This window comes from Salmo trutta, chromosome 38, assembly GCF_901001165.1.
Source record: "Salmo trutta chromosome 38, fSalTru1.1, whole genome shotgun sequence".
Classification (NCBI taxonomy): domain Eukaryota; kingdom Metazoa; phylum Chordata; class Actinopteri; order Salmoniformes; family Salmonidae; genus Salmo; species Salmo trutta.
In genome coordinates this window covers 24322934-24347285 of record NC_042994.1, presented here as the reverse complement: position 1 = coordinate 24347285, position 24352 = coordinate 24322934, and the positions used below count along the sequence as shown (strand labels likewise).

The 24352-nt window shown below is 42.0% G+C and overlaps 2 protein-coding genes across 2 annotated transcripts in view; both read right to left on the bottom strand.

Moving 5' to 3' along the window:
• Window positions 1–989: 989 nt before the first annotated feature.
• On the bottom strand, window positions 990–24200 carry LOC115177961 (myosin heavy chain, fast skeletal muscle-like). Its single transcript, XM_029738962.1, has 41 exons — window positions 24171–24200; window positions 23500–23545; window positions 23156–23383; window positions 22659–22805; window positions 22292–22448; window positions 21978–22005; window positions 21599–21713; window positions 21384–21476; window positions 21148–21208; window positions 20928–21026; window positions 20488–20591; window positions 19954–20092; window positions 19558–19676; window positions 18731–18880; window positions 18466–18636; window positions 17933–18236; window positions 17543–17607; window positions 17360–17447; window positions 17129–17246; window positions 16748–16871; window positions 13863–13999; window positions 12888–13143; window positions 12461–12703; window positions 11934–12110; window positions 11692–11837; window positions 11134–11224; window positions 10385–10774; window positions 10137–10263; window positions 8754–8872; window positions 7420–7616; window positions 6874–7057; window positions 6572–6737; window positions 6137–6261; window positions 5667–5975; window positions 5242–5445; window positions 4965–5090; window positions 4667–4837; window positions 1907–2011; window positions 1716–1811; window positions 1466–1597; window positions 990–1118 (listed from the first exon to the last, which is right to left on the bottom strand). The coding sequence occupies exons 3-41, from the start codon at window positions 23369–23371 to the stop codon at window positions 1098–1100; spliced, it is 5820 nt and encodes a 1939-aa protein (XP_029594822.1). The 5' UTR covers window positions 23372–23383; window positions 23500–23545; window positions 24171–24200; the 3' UTR covers window positions 990–1097.
• The window catches only part of LOC115177962 (myosin heavy chain, fast skeletal muscle-like), a 62100-nt gene continuing 38737 nt past the window's right edge, over window positions 990–24352 (bottom strand). Inside the window, exon 40 of the mRNA XM_029738964.1 lies at window positions 990–1118. Within this exon, the coding sequence (XP_029594824.1) occupies window positions 1098–1118 (21 nt within the window). The 3' untranslated portion in view covers window positions 990–1097. The remainder of the gene's footprint in view (window positions 1119–24352) is intronic.

The window sequence follows — 24352 nt, the reverse complement described above, 5'->3', positions numbered from 1 at the left end:
ACTATTATTCTGACATTTCACATTCCTAAAATAAAGTGGTGATCCTAACTGACAGGGAATCTTTACTAGGATTAAATGTCAGAAATTGTGAAAAACTGAGTTTAAATGTATTTGGCTAAGGTGTATGTAAACTTCCGACTTCAACTGTATGTAATACCTAGCTAGTACTTGCAACAGTATATTATATTAGTGGTTTTAACCGGTTCAGGGAACAGAACCAAAAAACTTAATTTTCAGAGGAACAGAAACAGAGCAATGTATTTTGCCTGTTGATGTGTATTACCTGCTTTATAATGTGTATTACTGTGTTCATAATGTATATTACCGTGTTTATAATGTTTGTTACTGTGTTTATAATGTGTATTTCTGTGGTTGTAATGTGTATTACCGTAATTCCACCACTAGAGGGCTAATCATTACGGAAGTGTATATATGCCAAAAAATCTATTTGTAATCCAAATTGGAAAATTTGGCGCATAATATCAGTTAAATACAGAAATATACTCTCACATAATTGTTTCAGATGCGCAATTAACATTTATTTTTTACAAAGTCTTTCCACGAGTGATTAATGTGCGCGTAATCTGTGACAAAATCAAAATGCAAAAATCTGTTCCCCTTTCAATTGCTACCACGGTTATGCATGTGCTTCTCGTATTTTTATTTATTTTAGAAGCATTTAAATTTGGGCCAGTCCATGTAAGCCCATTTCTGCAAGTGTAAAGGGTTAAAACTATAATTTTGATGTTTTGGATGGTCAGTCCTTACATCCATAGCTCAGTCTATGAATTTGAGTGTTTACATTTCTCCAGCCTCATCTCTCAGCTGTTTACCAAAAAAAAGTGACCCCTTTGTTGTTGTTGGAAACCCAGATTGCTTGTTTAATTAAAGTACAATATTGTTATGATATGAAAAAGCTGTTTGCTGAGTAAGTCCACAGTCATGAAACAGCAGTTTGCTGAGTAATAAGTCCACAGTCACAAAGGAAGTGAACATCCACATGTTTTTAATCAATGCTCAACATTTCACCATGAAAATCATATTTTATGCAACACAGGAAAATTATAAGACTTTGATCTTCAATACTTTGGTCTTGTTTATTCAGCAGATTCTTTTCCCTGTAAGAAGAAAGATAGAATATAATGGATCAGTAATAATAATGAACATGATAGACTTGGATAGAATATAATGGATCAGTAATAATAATGAACATGATAAATATATTATGAACACTTGGAAAGAACACTGTATAATGGAACAAGCATTTTCAACTTTTAAGTACCAGCTTAGTTTGAAATAATCATATTTTTTTGCCCTACCTGACATGTCCTTCTTAGAGATCTTCGAAACAGTTGAGTGAGTGTAAAAGGTCTGTATTGACCTCTGTGAAGACTGAATCATAGGTGGTGTTGATGTGGCCATATCTGAACATGAGTCAGGTACAGGTTTAGCAGCAGTTCTGTACCTTTCCAGAGTCACGGGTCTTGGCTCTGAGCTTGTTGACCTGAGTCTCAGCGATGTCAGCACGCTCCTCAGCCTCCTCCAGCTCATGCTGAACCTTCCTGAACTTAGACATGTGCTGGTTTGCTGCTTCCTCCTGGGTGAGGAAAAGAGAGGCAGAGCAGAACATCAGCATTCATTATATAATTTTTTCTAAAGATAAATATGTTTTCGAATGTATGCTTTCAGAGTATTTGACTAAGTCTGTGACTCACCGCTTCCTCAGAATGCCTCTTGTAGGCCTTCACTTTCATCTGCAGCTTATCTACCAGGTCCTGAAGTCTGCCAACGTTCTTCTTATCCTCCTCAGTCTGTGGGAGAAGAGCAAAGAATCAATGTCCCATAGTTATATACACAAACCTGTCTGTGTTAGAGTCAAGTGTGTGAAGGATGCACTTTCTCTTACCTGGTAAGTGAGCTCCTTGACTCTGCGCTCATACTTGCGGACTCCCTTGACTGCGTCTATACCTCTTCTCTGCTCGGCCTCCACCTCAGTCTCGAGCTCACGCACCTTTGTGAAAAAAATAAACGTAGGCATTTGTTTTAGCTGGTGAAATCAGATGTAACAAATCTTTGTTACACAGGTAATCTTTTACCTAGTCAAGGAGGCACAATTGTTGTCTGTTCCTTTTCACAATTTTTATCAAAGTCTTCTTTTATTATAACAACTTTTCATTATCTAGGTCAGTGGTTCCCAAAGTGGAATTTATATTTCAAATGTTATGAATATTGATAGCAACAGCAGATTAAACTAACAGGGATCTGTGGAAAATGTGTGCAATACAATGTAATAATATGATCCCACAATTGATGTTCTTAACCCTTAGATGCACAACATGGGCCTGGGAGGCTCACAGTGATATTGGTATCCACAGTATTCCATCACTGATCATTTTTTTCCCCCAACCAATTCGTCTTGTATTTGTAATATACTGTATATTACTATTTATACATTTTGGCATGTATTTATCAGTGTTTAGTTCAGTAACAATATGGCCTCTAGAGGCCGACACTCGCTTGTTTTAATGTTGTGAGGTTGCTTCCACCACAGATGGCACAAACTCCCCATGGAGAAACATTGTCTTCGGCAGTTAAGAGACGTTTGCCAAGTAAGTCAAAAGTGAGACAGAAGCACCGACAATAATTCATTTTGAAGGTAAGTGGGAAAGCACCATATTAAAGTAATGTTTCCAGAGTATGTACATGTGTTTGTTAAGATGTTATGTTGTTTTTTCACGTTTTTATGAACTTATGAAAATCCGCTAACCTACAAGCTAATTTAGCCTTCTAGCTGGTAGCCCCACATAGCAACGCTAGCTTCCTAGCAACAGCCTTTTTGCAGCAGAGTGAATGAGTGAAGTAGCTAGCGATCTAGAGAGAGAGAAATTAAACAATGTAACTAGATGAAGCCTAACAAATAATTACAATGAGATGGATTGGATGCATGTACATATATTATACCGTGTGTTGATATTTATTTTGAATTTTTATTATTATTATTATGAATGAAATGGCAGTTTAGAAGAAGTCTGCCAAGACAACTGTACATGCCTGAACGAAGCAACTAGATAAATACATTTGTATATCTTTATTTTAACTTCTTGGCTTCAATTCTTCTCAACTTCAATAAAGTGAGTTGCAAAAATCAGTGAAGCTGGAGACCCATATCTCCCTCACTAACTTTAAGCACCAGCAGCTCACAGATCACTGCACCTGTACATAGCCCATCTGTAAATAGCCCATCCAACTTCCTCATCCGCAAATTGTTATTTTTTTATTTAATTTTTTGCTCCTTTGCACCCCAGTATCTCTACTTGCACATTCATCTTTTGCACATCTATCACTCCAGTGTTTAATTGCTAAATTGTAATTATTTCACCACTATGGCCTATTTATTGCCTACCTATTTTATCTTGCCTTATTTTCACACACTGTATATAGACTTTTTCTCTATTGTGTTATTGAGTGTATGTTTGTTTATTCCATGTGTAACTCTGTGTTGTTGTTTGTGTCGCACTGCTTTGCTTTATCTTGGCCAGGTCACCAATGTAAATGAGAACTTGTTCTCAACTAGCCTACCCGGTTAAATAAAGGTGGAATACATATATTTATTAAAGTGTAACATATTCCCCAAAATGTTGATTTTGAACATAAATGCATCCTGAATTAAGCTTTTAAAACTGCTACATTTTCTCTCAGCCACATGGCAAAATGTGTAGAATTTCAAGAAATTAGCTCTAAAATTACGAAATGTTATTTCTGTCCAAAGGCAAAATGAATAGAGTAGCTGAACATTTGTTTTAAAACTGCAAAATGTTGTTTCTGATGACAAAAGGTGACTTAAACATTTTCTTTCCCAGGGGCCGTGCACTGGAGAAGTCATAGCAAATCTAAAGATGAAGACTTGTCGACAATCCCATTGTGACCTTAGCTAGCTAAGCTCATGCACAGAAACACATCATCAGGTCTAACAGTTGTGCTAAACTGCACATGTTCATGCCGTCAAAAGCACTCCTTTGGTAGATAGTTTTTGATGAAATTTAAAACGTGTCAGTTTGTTACTTTCACTAGGGTGAAGTAATGACAGTTTCAGCTACTTAAAGTTAGACTCCATTATCTTAAGACATTGGCTCAAATCTAAGTCTTGCCTTTAGATTTCAAGAAAATTAACAACCAAGGATGAATTTTTCACTTCTCCCATAGACATCTCAAACCCTGGTCTGGTCTGAATCGCAAGCGTTCCTGGAAGTCTTGCAATTTTGCACCTCTGGTTTTAGAAACACTGTGGTAAAACTACCTGGATGCTATTTTTACTGAACTCTTAAGTAGGAATTGTATTCTGATATTACGAGGGGGTCCCTAATGAATTTTCTATCACAAAAGGGGTCCCGTTTCAAAAAGTTTGGAGACCCTTGATCGAGGTGGTTTAGGGTGGCAGGTATCCTAGCAGTTAAATGTTGCTGGTTCAAATATCTGAGCCTTCAACGTGAAAAAATGTGTTGATGTCCAAGGCACTTAACCCTAATTTGCACCTATCCGGTGTATATGACAATAAAACATATTTTTTAATTGAGAGATAGAGTCTCCTGTGTAATTTTATATGATCAAATACATGTCCAGCGATCAGTCCTTCAATCCACCCTGATCGACCCTGCTGATAACTCACCCTGGACTCCAGTTTCTGGAGCTGCTTCTTGCCTCCCTTCATGGCCAGATTCTCCGCCTCATCCAGGCGGTGCTGCAGGTCCTTGACTGTGACCTCCAGGTTCTTCTTCATCCTCTCCAGGTGAGAACTGGTGTCCTGCTCCTTCTTCAGCTCCTCAGCCATCATGGCCGCCTGGAATGGTAGTTTGTTTAATTTATGCACCAATCATAACATGCCTCTGACATCTTTATTGTGGTTAACCGGCCCAGCTACCATTTCCCTTGAGGACAAATCAAATTGATGTAATTCATGTACTCACATCAGTGATGGCCTTCTTGGCCTTCTCCTCTGCATTCCTGGCTTCCTGGACGATGTCTTCCACCTCTCCCTGCACCTGCACCAGATCAGTCTCCAGCTTCTTCTTGGTATTCAGAAGGCTGGTGTTCTGAAGGAGGAAACAAGACGATTTGTTTGACTCTCAAGAGAACTTACAAGGCTGAAATTCAGAAAATCTAAAAGCAAGGACTGTCGAATTCCAGGTGTGTGTAAACGGTATGCTTGGTTGAGTTTCATTAGAAATGGCATTTGACCCATACCTGGGAGTGCAGCAGTCCAACACGCTCGCTGGCGTCTACCAGCTCAGTCTCAGCCACTTTGCGGCCTCTCTCTGTCTGCTCCAGAGCAACTCTCAGCTCCTCGATTTCAGCCACCATCAGGCCGTTTCTGCGCTCCACCATGGCTGCCTGCTCCTTCATGTCCTCTGCAGCGCGGACGGCATCATCAAGGTGCAATTGGGCATCCTGGGATTCACAATGATATACGTTCATTAGGACTTGTGGAAGTAGGGGTGATAGGATGGGTGATAGAAATGTTCATTGGTAAGAATTTACTCAATATCCCTACCGTTCTACAGTATATAGTTCAATGTATTCAATTCCTCTGTCCTATTCTTTTCTACAGATTCACGAACAAATCCCTCTCCATGTTCAGGTGTTTGAACCTGATGTCCCAGTCCCTTTACCTTGAGCTGTCCCTGGACGTTCCTCAGCTGTTTCTGGGCCTCAGAGGCCATCCTGTTGGAGTGGCTCAGCTGGATCTCCATCTCGTTCAGGTCTCCCTCCATCTTCTTCTTCACCCTCAGGGCATCATTCCTGCTCCTGACCTCAGAGTCCAGGGTGCTCTGCATGGAGTCAACCATCCTCTGGCTGTTCCTCTTGATCTGCTCCATCTCCTCGTCCTTCTCAGCGATCTTCCTGTCCACCTCACCCTTGATCTGGTTCAGCTCCAGCTGCACACGCAGAATCTTGGATTCCTCGTGCTCCAGTGTTCCCTGGACAAACAGAAGCAGTCAGGCCAATGATGTTCAATATATTTGAATGTAGGAATGAAATATATATGACCACAATAAACTCCAGTACAGGGATCATTGGACTGTAGCTGGCATTGGCGAGTGTAACACTGCTTTCCCCATCAAACTGCTGTAGTTTGTACCTCAGCCTCCTCCAGAGCCGTCTGGATCTCAGACTTCTCTGTCTCCACGGTCTTCTTGGCCTTCTCCAGCTCATGGATGCTCTTGCCAGTCTCTCCGATCTGCTCAGTCAGGTCTGAGAGCTCCTCTGCACACACACACAAGAGCAGTTTAGACTTGGGGGATTTTAAGTGGATATGTCAATGTACTGAAGTTAACATTGAATCATAATAACAGTTAATTAATAACTAGCACTTCATATGGTCTTGCAAATCGAATTGCCCTCCGCATCCTTTGGTTGTTCAAAGGAATAGTGATCACAGGTTAAAAAATCGATATATTTTGATCTGTACATGAAAACTGAAATTGTGTAATAGTAGTTTTGATGATTGCAGTTCCCTCCATTTTCAAAACACGAGTCAAACATGAGCCAAATAGAACTGCTGTCAAATGCTCACGTTGCAGGTTCTTGTTCTCTCTCTTCAGAGTCTCCAGATGATCCAGAGCCTCCTCGTATGAGTTCTTCATCTTGAAGAGTTCAGTGCTCATAGAGCGAGCCTCCTTCTGAGCTCCTTCCAGCTCTGCCTGACCCTCCTCATACTTCTGCTTCCACTCTGCCAGAACCTAGGGGAATCCATGGGACTTTCATCAGAAGTCATTGATGAAGAGTTTTGAATTATAAATATGCTACAATTATACTACAATTAATCATATAGCAGACAGTAAATATCAGCCTATGGTGAGGTTTATTCATTTTCACCTTGTCAAAGTTCCTCTGCTTCTTGTCGAGGTTGGCGGCCAATGTGTTGGCTCTCTCAACATCAATCATGAGGTCCTCCACCTCTCCCTGCAGCCTCTGCTTGGTCTTCTCCAGGGAGGCGCACTTGGAGTTGGTCGCCTCAATGGTCTCCTCAGCCTCCTGCAGACGCTGGGCCAGCTTCTTCCTGTTGGACAACAGAGGGAGGTTTTATGGAGTGAGAGATATGTTACAATACATATTGATGTAACATTTTCTCAGAGCCCACTACCACCCTCACCATCAATACCCTATATTACCTTATCTCACCTCATTTGCTCACATTGTATATAGACTTATTTTTCTACTGTATTATTGACTGTATGTTTGTTTTACTCCATGTGTAACTCTGTGTTGTTATATGTGTTCAACTGCTTTGCTTTATCTTGGCCAGGTCGCAGTTGTAGATGAGAACTTGTTCTCAACTTGACTACCTGGTTAAATAAAGGTGAATTTTTTTGTTTTAAATATAAATAAATATTTTTGTTTTTGCTGTTCCGTGCGACTCACTTGGCCTCCTCCAGCTCCTCTGTGCGCTGGATGGCATCAGTTTCATACTTAGTCCTCCACTGAGCCACCTCACTGTTGGCCTTGGACATGCCGCGTTGCAGCTCTGCCTTGGCCTCCTGCTCCTCCTCAAACTGCTCCCTCAGGAGGTCACAGTCATGGCGGGCAGACTGGACACCGTGGGCCAATGCGTTTTTAGCCTGTGAGAGAGAAATACAAAGAGAGATTGGAGAGAGTCAAACAAATTATAGTAGAACTCTCTGAGGATGGTGTCGTCACCATGTATATGACGATATGTCTTTAAACCAGAGTTCTCCAACTGGCGGGGTGCGATTTTATTTGGCCCCTCAAGTTTTCTGAATAAAATAATATTTTGGCGTGGGGGGACCATAAAAGACTGTAAAAACACCAACAAATCTGCTCCAAGTGATTTTAATTTTGGAAATCTGTTCCAAAGTATTCCCATGCACAGACAGACAGATATATGTGATCAGAGGCGTCATGCCCATATTGGGCACAGGGGAACATGCCCCCTCAGATTTGGCCTGTTGTTTCTCTTTCATACTACTAGCCACCTTGCAATTTTATGAAGTTGGCTTTAGTCAGCCCTAATACTGCTGGTTCCCAAAATCCCAACCTCATAACTACCTACCAAGAAGCCATTTTAGGCTATCAATCAAGGTAGTGGCTAGCTTGTCTAACTATCTTAGCTGACATGCCTGCTGGAAAGGCTGGTAGACTTAAGAAAAGCAAGCAATAACTAAATGTTCTGAATGAGTCTCAAATTCCTTTCAATCTTTTACCCAGATTTTAGCAGAGATGAAGAGAAGCATATTTCGTTTCTTTAAAAAAAAGAAACACCAGTCAGGAAGATACAGACAGCTGAAGAGGTATGCTTAGATATGTCGAAAAACAGACATTTTTTGTTACATTGAATTAAGTATAAAGATTATGGCTATAGATTGCAGGAAAAAGCTGTTTCAGGTGTTTCAAAAATGCTAAAATCTCCAACTTCAGGACAGGGGCCTACCCCCCCCCCCCCCCCCTCAGGACCGCACCCCCAGCCACCATCACGTACTTTGTGACCCATCAGATTTTTGTTTTGGGTGCATGACGTCCCCTGTATGTGATCGCATACATGCAAGGTTTGAAATTATAATGTTTTAGTCAAATATTATATATGTTTGTGCTTTTTCCGTTAAATTGGCAGTCTACAAATGATATGTAATTATGTCCTGACCATCCACTCAAGAAAAAAAATCAGCGCATGGCTGAATCAAGTTGAAGATCCCTGCTCTAAACTCTGGGGTCAGTGGAGTCCATTTTGGGTCCCTTACCTTGACCTCTTCCTCAATCAGCCTCTTCAGCTCCTCCACCTGCTGGGTGAAGGCCTGTTTTCCTCTGGTCAGCTGAGACACCAGGGCCTCCTTCTCCTCCAGCTGGCGGCCAAACTCACCTGCAGGGATAGAGAGATATCTTGTTAATGACGTCTCTGTTTTCTAAGATGGAAAATGTATTTTAATGTATCATAGGGAATGTTGTTCGGTGGTGAATAGTACAATAGAAACTATGTGGACCAGTGGAGGCTCCTCAGAAGAGGAAGGGGAGGATCATCCTCCTCAGTGAAATTACATTGACTTCAATACAAAACCAAGGAGGCTCATGGTTCTCACCCCCTTCCAGAGACTTACACAGTAATAATGACGACATACTGCAACCTATCATAGCTCTTGCAGCATGAACTGACATGTTGTCCACTCAATCAAAGGACCAGAGAATGAATCTAGTACAGAAAGCATATGCTACATCTAGGTAGCACTGCAGTGCATAAAATGTGGTGAGTAGTTGACTCAAAGAGAGAGAAAGAACATAGTTTTTACATATTAAACTGCTTGCTGACTGTACTGCATTATTGTAGCGGGTTTACTAAAGCGTTAGTTCCAGTAGCTACGTTGACTAGCTATGACGTTAGCTAATATGGTGACATCGATGTAGGCTATGTGTAGCGGTTAGTGGTTATGCTATGATGATGAAGTTTTTTTTTTGCCTGATCACAGACAGCTGATGTGTTTTGCACTGAAGTCCAGAAGGGAAAAGGTGAGACGAGGAGAGCACGTAGATGCGAGAAGGAATTATACAACGAGCAAAATGATCATGCTGTTTGTATGTGGCTTCTATGAAAGTGAACTGTGTTTGCGTGTGATCAGAGTATTCATTCCATCAAATCTGTTGAAAACCTTTCTTAAACGGAAGCAAATGGAACAAAATTAGGATAAACATACCTGTCCAATAGAAACTCTTGTTTGCAACTGTTGGACTATTGATTACAACCTAAATCAGCTAGATGCAGGCAAGAGTGTGCAAGGTGGTATTGAATGTGTCAGGGTCTCTCACCTCGATTACTCGAATTTTTCTCCCGACCTGTGCACATACATTGTAAACTGTCATTCATAGGCTAGGTTGTAGCAATCTCATGATGGGTATATGGAACATTTTCAGTATCATGTAGTACTCTAAACCTATCGATGTTACATTGAGCTGGGTGAATCGAATATGAAAGAGTCATCCAATATGCTGTAATAGAAATAAGGCCAAGCTCCTAAAAAAAATGACCATCCTCCTTCATCTTAAACATGTGGACTATGGACATAAATCCCCAAAACATTTTATTGTGTTCTACTGAAGTAAAGCATTAGTTTGTTGTTCGTTGCTTATGGTACCATTTTCTGTCAGGAGTCTGGCCCTCTGTCCGCTGATGTCGTTGACCTGGCGAACATTCTCATCATTCTTAGTCTTGAGCTCACTCAGCTGGTCCTCAAGAGTACGGCACATCTTCTCCAGATTGCCCTGTTAGTGAAGCACGTTCCATCATTACTTTATATATGGGACTCCTGTCAACTTTTGTTCACTTGAATGGTAATGTAGTTGACCCTCCTCAACACTGCTTTACCAAAACATTACTACTCACCTTAGCCTTGGCGACGGCCTCCATGTTGCTGGAGAGGTCATCAATCTCCATCTTGTACTCGCTCTTCTCCTTCTCCAGCTTCTGCTTGACGCGCTGCAGGTTGTCGATCTGCTCCCCGAGCTCAGCCACACTATCGGCCTGCTTTTTGCGCAGAGCGGCGGCTGTGGCCTCATGCTGCAGGGTGGACTCTTCAAGATCACGACGCAGCTTCTGGAACTCAGCCTCACGCTTCTTGTTCATCTCAATCTGAGCAGCAGTGGCGCCTCCGGCCTCCTCCAACCTCTCGCTGATCTCCTCAAGTTCCCTGGAGAGATCAGCCCTCTGCTTCTCAACCTTAGCCCTGGCAGCACGCTCAGCCTCAATTTCCTCCTCCAGCTCCTCAATACGGGCCTAGAACAGGGGGCAGGAGCAGGGGGGATGAACACGACAATACAGTTGAAACAATCGAACCTCACAAAGTAATAATAGTATGTATATTTTGCATTAATGTGTTAATAGAAAGACAGTTAATATTTTCAGTAGAGTGTCCAATGCAGGAACCAAACTACCATTTTGAAGCACCGTCTTTACAACGGTAAGAAGCACTAGCAAGAAGCACCATCTTCTAACCTATTCAGCCATCAGAATCTACCGGGAAAAATGTGTGCTACCAGAATAATGTTTTTCAAGTCTGTGTTTTTCTGTTCTGGAGCTTTGTACCTGGGTGAGTCTGGGTGAGTCTGGAGCTTAGATCCCTAGATGTACTATACCTGGAGTTCCTTGATCTTCTTCTGCAGCTGAGCTCCCAGAGACTGCTCATCCTCAATCTTGCTGAGGAGCTGAGTTGTCTCAAAGTCCTTCCTAAGAAAAACAAATATGCCAACAGCAGAGTTAGTTTTGGTTCGATAGTGTAAAGGGAGAGTATCAAACCATTCCCATTGCTTTTAAAGGGATACTTCAGCATTTTGGCAATGAAGCCCTGTGTCTACTTCCCCAGAGTCAGATGAACTTGTGGATACCATGTTTATGTCTCTGCATCCAGTATGAAGGAAGTTAGAAGTAGTTTTGCGAGCCAATGCTTACTAGCATGCTAGCAGTTACCAAAGAATTCCAGTCATTGCGCTAACAATTAGCAACTTCAAACTGCATGCAGAGACATAAAATTTGTATTCACGAGTTCGTCTGGCTCTGGGGAAGTAGATAAAGGGCTTCCAAAATCCTGAAGTATCCCTTTAAGAATCACATGAATACGCTGATTCGCAATTACAATAATTAGCCAAAAACAACCATTATAGCGGATAATACTTCAGTCATTTGTTTGTGTTTACTTCTTGATTTTCTCATCAGCTTGCTGCTTGTCATTCTCCAGGTCCATTATGGACTCCTGGGCCAGTTTTAGATCTCCTTCCAACTTTCTCTTGGCTCTCTCAAGATCCATACGGAGCTTCTTCTCTTGCTCCAGCGAACCCTCAAGCTAGAAGGTAAAAACACATATATTGTTCAAATCTAAACAACTGAAGATAATATCATCTTACATACTATCATGGCCAAAATGTCCAACTCCACTCACGTCGTCCACTTGCTGTTCCAGCTTGGTCTTGGCCTTGGTCAGAGTGTTGACTTTGTCCTCCTCTGCCTGCAGGTCATCCAGTGTCTGCTGGTGGGCCTCTTGGAGGGCTTTCTTCTCCTTGGTCAGCTTGGCAACACTCTCATCCATAGACACCATCTCCTCTGTCAGGTTTTTAACCTGTAAATGGCCACAACATATTTACTTCACTATAAAGGGGAGATTTAGTTTGTTATATTATTGCATTCATTTCATTTAGATTAGAACTGCATCAACAACTACTGTACTATAGATTCAACACTAAATGGCAGTGTTCACCATGCCAGTGTACTGAATGGAAGTCATAAATAGGGGGAGCAGTACATGCAATGAATGTTGGGGAGTACAACGTAACTGAAATTCCACTATTGTTTCTTCATTTTTCCTGCACCCCCAGTACAACTTGAATTCCATTTCTGTTAAGCTATGTTTTGATTTGATTAGTGTTTGGATTATTGTTTGGTTAGACTGTCTATGGTAAGACACAAGACCTTGTTTTCAGTGGCGTGCTTCTCCTTCTCCACTTTGGCCAGGGTGAGCTCCAGGTCATCAATGTCCTTCTTCAGCTCAGAGCACTCATCCTCCAGCTTCCTCTTCTTGGCAGTCAACTCAGCATTGATCTCCTCCTCATCCTCCAGCCTCTCGGTCGTCTCTTTGAGTTTTGCCTCCAACTGGATCTTGCTCTTGATGAGCCCCTCACACCTTTCCTCAGCATCGTTCAGACTCTCTCCTTCCTGATTTCAGAACAGGAGAAAATATCAGCGGCCTAACTTTGTGTATGAAATATAGACTTAATTTATTCAAATAGGTCGGACCAAATCATGAAATATATAAATAACATGGGCAATAACAGTGTTTGTGTGTCTGTGTGTTTTTGTGTGTGTAAATGTGCCCTTATGAAGGTCGTTTCTGACTCACAGATGCGACTTGGAGTGCTAGATCATTCTTCTCCTGCATCAGGGCCACCAATTTCTCCTCCATTTGCTTCTTTGTGGATAGAGCTTTGGCCAGGTCTGCTGTCATCTTCTCATAGTTCTCCTTCATGTTTGCCAGCTCCTTCTCAGTCTCAGCACTCTGCAGCAGAGGCTTGATCTTGAAGTACAACTTCATCCATGGCCAGGTTTTCACATTCATGAATGAGCGGATGTTGTACTGGATGGTAAAGATGGAATCTCTGGTCGAACAGAAAGTATAGAGATGCATGGTGAGTGACATCCCACTGGGCACAGACGTCAGTTCAACATCTAGTTTTGATTTACATTTGGTTGAGTTGTCAACTAACGTGAATTCAACGTGAAATCAGCAAAACATTTCACCATGTTTTAGGTTAAAAGTTGGGTGAAAAAAATCTGAAATTCCCTAAGGTTGATGATATTTTTGAAATCCACGTTTTTTCAATATCATCACATTGAATTTTCTGGTTGAAATGACGTAGATGTAACGTGATTCAACACGTTTTTTGCCTATTGGGGTGCTTAAAAAAGCGACTTTCTGGGAGTCGAAGAACAACAAAACCTCTGCCCCTTTTTGTTTACAGCTGAGGAATCGGTGTAGGGAAATGTAACCCCTCTCATAGACAGCTCTCTAGATGCAACAACTGACAGTCATGCTAAGCTCATGAGGAATTGTATGTTCTTCAAGAATGAATGGATAAATATCACAAATTTATATGACAATTGAACAGCCAAATCCCAAACTGCAGCTTCAAAGCTAGAATCCTTAGTTGCTACATCCATTTCTGGACTAAAGGAATTAACCCAAAAGCTTTAGTAGACCATTATAAGATGTACTTTCTCATTCTGAACAACTCACAGCATTTACAGTATGTAATCATAATGCATTAGATACAGGTGGTTGACAGAAAGCTTTGCCAAGATGTCTACTATTCCTCACCTCCTCTCCATCATCTTGCTAAACTCTCTCCTCATGAGGAATCCACGGCTGAGAGCCTGGACCATGCCGACCAGAGTGGCCAGCTTCTCATCTCTCATCTCCTCCAGGACACCCAGCAGACCGGCTTTGAAGAACACCTGAGACACAGGTTAACATGGTCAATGGAACCACAGATGGTGACAGATAGAAAGGATTGAATGAAAAGAGGGGAACAACACCACTAGAATTATTTAAACAACATTAACTTTGCAACGGTTACAAACATACCATGGGATATGTTGTTTCTAAGTTGTTAGTTATTGTACAGTTGTAGATTAATAATGTACACAGATACAGATATCTGCAACCATACCAATGTAACACAATGCACACGAAAATGAGTTTAGTTTCTCTTCTATACTTGTGATGCATGAATTTGAAGAAAAACACTACAATGTTTTTCCACCTTGTCCATTAGTTAACTGAAGAAGATAGAAGAAAATAATGGATATACCAACTGAAGAGATTTTAAATGATCATTGAAGTAGTTTTTTGACAGGAAGTGCCCGTGCTCAGGTCTGTTCAACGCTGGTCCGAACAATCGGATTCCACGCTTCAAGATTGCTTTGATCACGTGGACCAGGATATGTTCCGCATAGCGTCGGACAATAACATTGATGAATACGCTGATTCGGTGAGCAAGTTTTTTAGCAAGTGCCCACACCGTCTATTAAAACATTCCCCAACCAGAAACCGTGGATTGATGGCAGCATTCATGCAAAACTGAAAGCGCGAACCACTGCTTTTAATCACGGCAAGGTGCCCAGAAACATGACCGAATACAAACAGCGTAGCTATTCCCTCCGCAAGGCAATCAAACAAGCTAAGCGTCGGTATAGAGACAAAGTAGAGTCGCAATTCAACGGCTCAGACACGAGAGGTATGTGGCAGGGTCTACAGTCAATCACGGACTACAAAAGGAAAACCAGCCCCGTCGCGGACCACGATGTCTTGCTCCCAGACAAAATAAACAACTTCTTTGCTCGCTTTGAGGACAACACATTGCCACTGACACGGCCCGCTACCTAAAACCTGCAGGCTCTCCTTCACTGCAGCCAACTTGAGAAAAACATTTAAACGTGTTAACCCTCGCAAGGCTGCCGGCCCAGACGGCATCGCCAGCCACGTCCTCAGAGCATGCGCAGACCAGCTGGCTGGTGTGTTTACGGACATATTCAATCAATCCTTATCCCAGTTTGCTGTTCCCACATGCTTCAAGAGGGCCACCATTGTTCCTGTTCCCAAGAAAGCTAAAGTAACTGAGCTAAATGACTACCACCCCGTAGCACTCACTTCCATCATCATCAAGTGCTTTGAGAGACTAGTCAAGGACCATATCACCTCCACCCTACCTCCACACTACCAGACACCCTAGACTCACTCCAATTTGCTTACCGCCCCAATAGGTCCACAGACGACGCAATCGCAATCACACTGCACACTGCCCTAACCCATCTGGACAAGAGGAATACCTATGTAAGAATGCTGTTCATCGACTACAGCTCAGCATTTAACACCATAGTACCCTCCAAACTCGTCATTAAGCTCGAGACCCTGGGTCTCGACCTCGCCCTGTGCAACTGGGTCCTGGACTTCCTGACGGGCCGCCCCCGGGTGGTGAGGGTAGGTAACAACATCTCCACCCCGCTGATCCTCAACACTGGGGCCCCACAAGGGTGCGTTCTCAGCCCTCTCCTGTACTCCCTGTTCACCCATGACTGCGTGGCCATGCACGCCTCCAACTCAATCATCAAGTTTGCAGATGACACTACAGTGGTAGGCTTGATTACCAACAACAACGAGACGGCCTACAGGGAGGAGGTGAGGGCCCTCGGAGTGTGGTGTCAGGAAAATAACCTCACACTCAATGTCAACAAAACAAAGGAGATGATCGTGGACTTCAGGAAACAGCAGAGGGAGCAGCCCCCTATCCACATCAACGGGACAGTAGTGGAGAAGGTGGAAAGTTTTAAGTTCCTCGGCATATACATCACGGACAAACTGAAATGGTCCACCCACACAGACAGCGTGGTGAAGAAGGCGCAGCAGCGCCTCTTCAACCTCAGGAGGCTGAAGAAATTCGGCTTGTCACCAAAAACACTCACAAACTTTTACAGATGCACAATCGAGAGCATCCTGTTGGGCTGTATCACCGCCTGGTACGACAACTGCTCCACCCACAACCGCAAGGCTCTCCAGAGGGTAGTGAGGTCTGCACAACGCATCACCGGAGGCAAACTACCTGCCCTCCAGGACACCTACACCACCCGATATCACAGGAAGGCCAAAAAGATCATCAAGGACAACAACCACCCGAGCCACTGCCTGTTCACCCCGCTGTCATCCAGAAGGCGAGGTCAGTACAGGTGCATCAAAGCGGAGACCGAGAGACTGAAAAACAGCTTCTATCTCAAGGCCATCAGACTGTTAAACAGCCATCACTAACATTAAGTGGCTGCTGCCAACATACTGACTCATCTCTAGCCACTTTAATAATGAAAAATTGATGTACTAAATGTATCACTAGCCACTTTAAACAATGGCACTTTATATAATGTTTACATACCCTACATTACTCATCTCACACTCTATACCATCTACTGCATCTTGCCTATGCCGTTCGGCCATCGCTCATTCATATATTTTTGTGTACATATTCTTATTCATTCCTTTACACTTGTGTGTATAAGGTAGTTGTTGTGAAATTGTTAGGTTAGATTAGTTGTTAGATAATACTGCATGGTCGAAACTAGAAGCACAAGCATTTCGCTACACTTGCATTAACATCTGCTAACCATGTGTATGTGACAAATAAAATGTGATTTGATTAATTTGATTTCACTAACCTTGGTGTGTCCAAACTTGTAATCCTCGTGATTCACATCAATGGACCCAAGCAGCTTCTCAGAAGCCTTCTTGTTGTCCATGAACTGGCCCTCAGGGATGACACTGGCATTCAGTACTTTGTACCTGAATGAGGACAAATGTGTAATATATGTCAAGTTGTTTTTGTTTGGTTATATTACGTAAAAGGTAAGCCTATTCTGATGCTGGGAAAACCCTTGGAGCAGATATTTATGTGGTTGTGTGTGTGTGTGTGTGTGTGTGTGTGTGTGTGTGTGTGTGTGTGTGTGTGTGTGTGTGTGTGTGTGTGTGTGTGTGTGTTTGTGTGTGTGTGTGTGTGTGTGTGTGTGTGTGTCAGTGTCTGTGTATGTGTGTGCATGTACCTCTGCTTGAAATCAGCATAGATGATTCTGCTGGGGAAGCCCTTTCTGCAGATCCTGATACCCTCCAGTACACCATTACACCTGAGCTGGTGGATAACCAGGAAGTTCTCCATCAGACCTGGTAAAACAAACCAAGTCTCTTTTAATACTAATAAACAGGTTAAAGATTGGGATTGTTAAGGTTACTGATACTGTAATGATATGACATATTTAACTCAATATTTCTTGTACCTGGAGTCTTTGACTCGTTGGGAATCAGGCAGCGCACAAAGTGAGGATGAGTGCTCCTCAAGTTGGTCATCAGCTTATGTAAGTTCTCCTGTAGGAGGGTTACAAACCATTTTCTCAGACATACTGTAGTTTATGATAATTGCACCTTTTGAAAGACTGAAAAGGCAGATTTCAAAAGCTCACCCTGAACTGGGAGGACACAGTCTGCATGGAACCACCCTTCTTCTTGCCTCCTTTCTTGGTTGTATCTGTTAAAATGGGGAAAAGTTAAAGATAACTAGAAAAGTACATTTCCTAGAGTGGGTGGAATAAATAGAATAATAATAATAGTATGTAAGAAATCTAGAGTGGTCTTGTCTTCAGCAAGCACACTAATTATAAACCAGAGTATCTCTGGTTGACTTCACACTTATCAAGAGGCAAATGCTGCCAATGAGATTGTGTAGAATAACACCTATTGTTTTATTAAATTAACCCAGTAATAAACCCTGAGAAATGGTGATATATTCAAAGACTTTAAAGAAAATTGTAACTAGTGCTAAATTAAACCATTTGACGTGATGCTAGTCTTACCCTCAGGTGGGGCAGCAGGATACAGGGCAGCCAAAATTTTGACTCCTGACTTCCCGTACAGTTGACAAACTGAGTCGTTCAGGGGGTCCTTGTTCTTCTCCAGCCACCCAGTGATGTTGTAGTCCACAGTACCGGCGTAATGCACCAGGGAGAAGTGGGCCTCTGCCTTGCCTTTGGCAGGCTTGGGCTTCTCAAACGCCTGTGTTTTGCCAAGATGCTGGGAGTACAGCTTGTCCTTGAAGGTAGTGTCTGAAGACTTGGGGAACATGCACTCCTCTTCAAGGATGGAGAAGATGCCCAATGGCTTTATGAAAGAGATGTATATCAAATGAGTGATATTAACATTTAGGATCGCATTAATTCCTTTAGTAAACATGCTACAATTGGATTATATTCATTTAGAGGCACATAATAGGAAACATATTGAGTTTTCAACAGTCAGATGTGTTGTGCCACTGTGATAATGTCTCACACAGCGATCCCTATTAGCTTTGCTGTTGCAGTCTATTATATTCCTCACACAGACAGTTTACCTTCTCAATAAGCTCAATGCAGGCAGCCAAGTCCATGCCGAAGTCAATGAAGGCCCAGACGATTCCCTCCTTCTTGTACTCCTCTTGCTCCAGGACGAACATGGTGTGGTTGAAAAACTGTTGCAATTTCTCATTGGTGAAGTTGATGCACAGCTGCTCCATGCTGTTGTACTGTTGATGGAGTTTTAAAAGCGGTAATTTCATCATACAAGGCTGTAATCAATCTCAATCACAACTAATTGTCTTTTTCTTGTCTCATACTCACATCAAAGATCTCAAACCCGGCAATGTCGAGCACACCGATATAGAACTGCCTTGGATTCTTGGTGTCCAACATCTCATTGATACGGATGACCATCCACAAGAACATCCTCTCATAGATGGACTTGGCCAGAGCCATGACTGAGTTATTAACCTGCAATGATAATACCTCAAATTAATACATGCGATATTGACCATGTCCAGTGATAAGGTGATGATACATTTGGGAAAACAACAACACTACTCAAAAAAAGCAATGCACTCTCCCCAAAATTATTCCGGTCCACAGATAATGTTCACCGGACGTGCTACCTGTCCCAGACCTGTTGTCCCAGACCTGCTGGAACCCTGACCTATTCACCGGACGTGCTACCTGTCCCAGACCTGCTGTTTTCAACTCTCTAGAGACAGCAGGAGCGGTTGAGATACTCTCAAAGATCGGCTATGAAAAAGCCAACTGACACTTACTCTTGTGTTACTGACTTGTTGCACCCTCGACAACTACTATGATTATTATTATTTGACAATGCTGGTCATTTATGAACATTTGAACATCTAGGCCATGTGCTGTTATAATCTCCACCCGGCACAGCCAGAAGAGGACTGGCCACCCCTCATAGCCTGGTTCCTCTCTAGGTTTCTTCCTAGATTTTGGCCTTTCTAGGGAGTTTTTTCCTAGCCACCGTGCTTCTACACCTGCGTTGCTTGCTGTTTGGGGTTTTAGGATGGGTTTCTGTACAGCACTTTGAGATATCAGCTGATGTAAGAAGGGCTATATAAATACATTTGATTTGATTTGATAATGGTAAATGCTTTGTTTGGCTGCCTTACCTGAGGCACAGTCTGGCCCTTGGTCACATACTCATTGCCAACCTTCACTCTGGGGTAGCATAGAGCCTTCAACATCTCAGCTGAGTTCAGGCCCAGCAGGTAGCCGATTTTATCAGCCACTGAAGAGGAAAAAAACAACAGATTCAGGCACACAAGATCGCTTTTTTATAATGTCAAACTGGCATAATAGTTTGGATAACTTCTTTGTGGGTTAGGTTTTGATTCCATCACATCCATCATTTCAAATCATTTGTGGAGGTTGTGATTTGTTCTCCAAAAATGATCTCCTGCCTGACTTTCATGTGGCACTGTCTGTCTTAGGTGTTCTATTTCTATGTTGGAGACTGAGAATGGGACTAATGCTCTACATATTGTATATCTATGAGTGGGACTCACCCTCTGTGCCATCTGGCTCGGCCTGCTCCTCACGCTGCTTCTGCTTGAATTTCAAGTTGCCATGGTGCACTACAGCTCCTGTCAGCTTGTAGATGCCAATCTTCTCATCATTAGTGAAGCCCAGGATTGTAATGGCATCCTGGCATTAAAGAGGAAGTACAACAGTGATGAACGGAACGGTACTTACACTACAGTTCTGTTCTGCTTACTGCAGAACAAATGGGATGGATAGATTTGACTCTCGGCCAACACATTAGTAGATGGCAACACAAAAGGAGTTTTACGCAGTTCCACAGGGCACTTAGTGGTGCTCTCTTGTGGATGTCTTAAATGTATGTGCCTCAAGGCAAAGTGTGAAGGCATGAAGAGTTCATTTACGTTCATGCTTAACTAACACAAGGCATTTAGAATCAAACATAAAACACATGAAAATTCTCAGCTGCCACCAAGTTGGAATTGTACAGCGCATTCAGTGTGTTTCATGGCCTTACCCATTCCCTATCTAGAGTTTGCTTAACCCTTTGTTTGACTTACATCTGTGGCATCCAGCTCTTCCTTGTCGTCAATGCTGGCCACAGCGATCTGACCCTGGCTGCACATGGGGAAGTCGTAGGGGTTGGTGGTGATGAGCGCCATTTCTGTGGGCAACGAAGAACAGCTTGTCAGTTAAATGTCTTAGAATTCTGCTGTCCTACCTTTACAGTATCTCTCCCTCCTTTACTCAATAGATGGACTCAGTAATACATGTAGTATATAATAAAAAGCATCAAAAGAGGGGACTGAGACTTGTGGACTAGTAGATCACAGTGCATTACTTTATAGATATTTCCCAAAGACCTGACCCATGTCTAGATGCCTTGTTACCTTGGATGTAATGATTGTAATAGCATTGTTAGTGCGGGCTATGAATATTTTTAATAAGTTCCACAGATGGGGGTGGGAATAATTTCCCATGAACCTCTACTTTTCAGTACCAACTATCTCAGGTTTGTGGCCTGTCATCATCTGGAAGAAGATGTGGTAGCCTCTCTCATCGGGCAGCTGGAAGGACACTCTGGACTTCTCCAGCAGGTCTGAGGATGAGAGCGAGAGAGAGAGAGATTATAATATTAGATTAAATTTGATGATATGATCTCCCAAAAAAAATCTGTGTGAATTTAGGAAAGCATTGAGAAAAAATCAAAACCAACTCACAGGTCTCAATGTCAGCTTTAGCCAGTTTACCACCTTGGAAGTGAATCCTGATGAATTTACCCTATAGTAGAGCATTGGGGTTAAAAATAGGTCAACAAATTAATCTAAACTTTTACTTTGATAGACCAATTTAAATGTTACAGGTTGTTGGACATCTATTCATATAACAATAGGGAACTACTTATTTACATTTTCCCAATATAAGGTAACTTCCACAGTATGCCCTTCATACTTACAAAGCGAGACGAGTTGTCGTTCCTCACTGTCTTGGCATTACCGTAAGCCTCCAGCAGAGGGTTAGCTGCAATGATCTGATCCTCAAGAGACCCCTGATTGAGACAAACACAAGTTGCTCAGAAACTGGTAAAACACATTTTTCTCGAATTATCACTTTTCTTGAAAAACGATTAAACTAAACTGAAATAAAAAGGCAATCATAAGAACAACCTACCTGCATTTTGCTGGGGTCTACTTCCTTCTTCTTTTCTCCACCAGACACTGCAATGGTGGCGAAGTACTGGATGACACGCTTGGTGTTGACAGTCTTTCCTGCACCGGATTCTCCACTGGTTTGTATGACAGAGAATGAGGGGTTTTAGTTACATGTCCGAGTGTCAGATTGGCTTTCACCAAGAAATAGCATAGAAAAATAAACTGTTAACCTGTTTTCTGATACAAGTCTTTAACAAATACTCCTTCTCATCAGCTTGTTATTACACATAGCCTAATGCTCTAATCCATTCATAATGTCATGTATTTCATCACACCAAGTGACCCAACTTATTACAATAGAAACACTTTCTCAAGGGACATTTTATTAAACAACTTACGTAATCAGGACGGACTGGTTCTCCTTATCTGGAAACAAAAACATATTGCTTATCATACTCAAGCAACATTATGGGGACATTATTTAATTCATAGCATCATCATGAATTTCAATTTCCATTCAAGGGTAGTGAAATGAGATATTCCCAGCAAACTGTTATAACCTAGACTAGAAAACAGTAGATAATTCTCTAAAGCATATTTTAATATCCAACCATCCATCCTTCATCCATCCATCCAACCATCCATCCATCCTTCATCCATCCATTCCTCCATCCAACCATGCATCCATTCATCCATCCATGAGATATCGTACCAATCAGCATGAACTGAAAGGCGTTGTCAGAGACAGAGAAGATATGGGGTGGAGCCTCCATTCTCTTCTTCCCTCTGTAGGCGTTGACAACCTCTGCGTCGTACACTGGGAGCCATTTGTAGGGGTTCACCGTGGCACAGAAGAGCCCAGAGTAGGTCTGGATGAAAGCATAATTAAATTAGGGGATTAGTAAAGTCAGATTGACATTTACCTGGATTTATGTGAGGATGTGGGTGTACTTTGGTATACTGATGTGGGTCTACCGTATTGATATCTTTTGGTTTCTACCATTAATTTATGTGTAGTACTGTATGTGTGTATTTATTATGTTCATGTATGTGTGTGTTTGTATGTGCAGGTGTCTTACATAGATCATCCATGCTGCATAACGCTCTTTGAGGTTATACAACACAGAGGCTTCATTCAGGTAGGTCATCATGGCCATGTCCTCAATCTTGTCGTACTTAGGGGGGTTCATCTCATAGATGTCTGCATCTTTGAACTCTTTTCCTTCCTGAAACAGTCAGAAATCACAGATCAAACTGGACACAACTGAATACTTTTTGCTCATTAAATACAAGTTGAATCTTTAAAAAATTGTACATCCACATTTAATCCAACTACTTTGTTATCACCCTCTGACACATAACTGGTGATTTTTGACTAGTCAATAACAAAAATGATTTTCCATTTTTAAATAGCTGTGTTAAAGATGATGTGTTTGAAGGTTATATTCTGCTTACAAAAAAAACAAGAAATCCTTCATAATATTTATTTTGTTAAAGATTTTATATTGAAATGTTGATGATTTTTCCAGAAATTGAGTTTTTACACAAAGTTTAAAACTTTTCAGATCAGACTTACCTCCTTAGTGCCGTCAGGTTTCGTGACTGTCACAGTACACTTCCCATCGGCCCTGGCAGTGACCAGACCCTTAAGGTACAGCTCCACCTTGTCTGCCACATAGCAGGAGTTCTTTGAATCAAAGGGTGCGGCTTGTGCCTCCATCCTCTCCTTCTCAGACTTACGAAGGTATATGGCAGCTTTGCCGTAGATTTGCATCTCCGCGTCCGTACTCATGGTGACGGATAACTAGGAAAGAGATGAAACAAGGAACATGATTTACTCTGTGGTGCTTCCTCCCCAGTCAACAGAGTTAGGTGAGCGGTATCTCTAACAGAATAATCTCATGACTTTTTATGTCTTACCTTCTTTTTCCCCTCCTACAGATGAATGTGTACTTCTTGGAGGACCCTGTGAAACATGAGAGTGTTGTGAAAACACACAAGTCTAAACCAGTGGAAGCTGCTGAGGGGAGGAGGGCTCATAGTAATGACTGGAGCGTAGCAAATGGAATGGCATCAAATACTTGGAAACCATGTGTTTTATGTATTTGATAGCATTCCACCTTTTCCTCTCCAGTCATTACCACGAGCCCATCCTCCCCAATTAAGGTACCACCATCCTCCTGTGGTCCAAAGCCTCATAATCTAGTCTACAAAGGACTAGAAAGCATTTATCTCAATCATTACAGCCATGTCCAATTCAACTACAGGTGCAACTTGTGACTTTAATTTTCCTAGGGGCAACTCACTTTATTTTTATTAAAATGAATACCACTGAAAACCCAGTTACATTCTAGACCACCCCCTCAATTTACAAACAACACCATAAATGAAAGTTACAGATTTAAAGTAAAACATTTAAAGTAAAGACAAATGTACCATTGTAAACCAATGCCATTTGATTGCATATTGTCAAATCTTACATACAAGAGACATGCAGAATTAAATTCAAACAGTGCAGTTAGCTACTGCCTCAGATGCTGAGTGCAAAGATGAGACAAACGTAAAAATCCAAGGAGGTGGAGAGGTCTTACCACAGAGGAAGAAGGTATCTGACTTATGGATGTTGGGGCCTCAGCCTCCTTATATCTGGTTGGAAGTGCTAACCAAGCAAAAGTTAATTATGGACCACTCTGGGAAAGGAAATGAATTGGATGAGAGACCTGTTTATTTCTGTGTATCACTAGCACCTCCCACTTCCAGGAACACCACACTC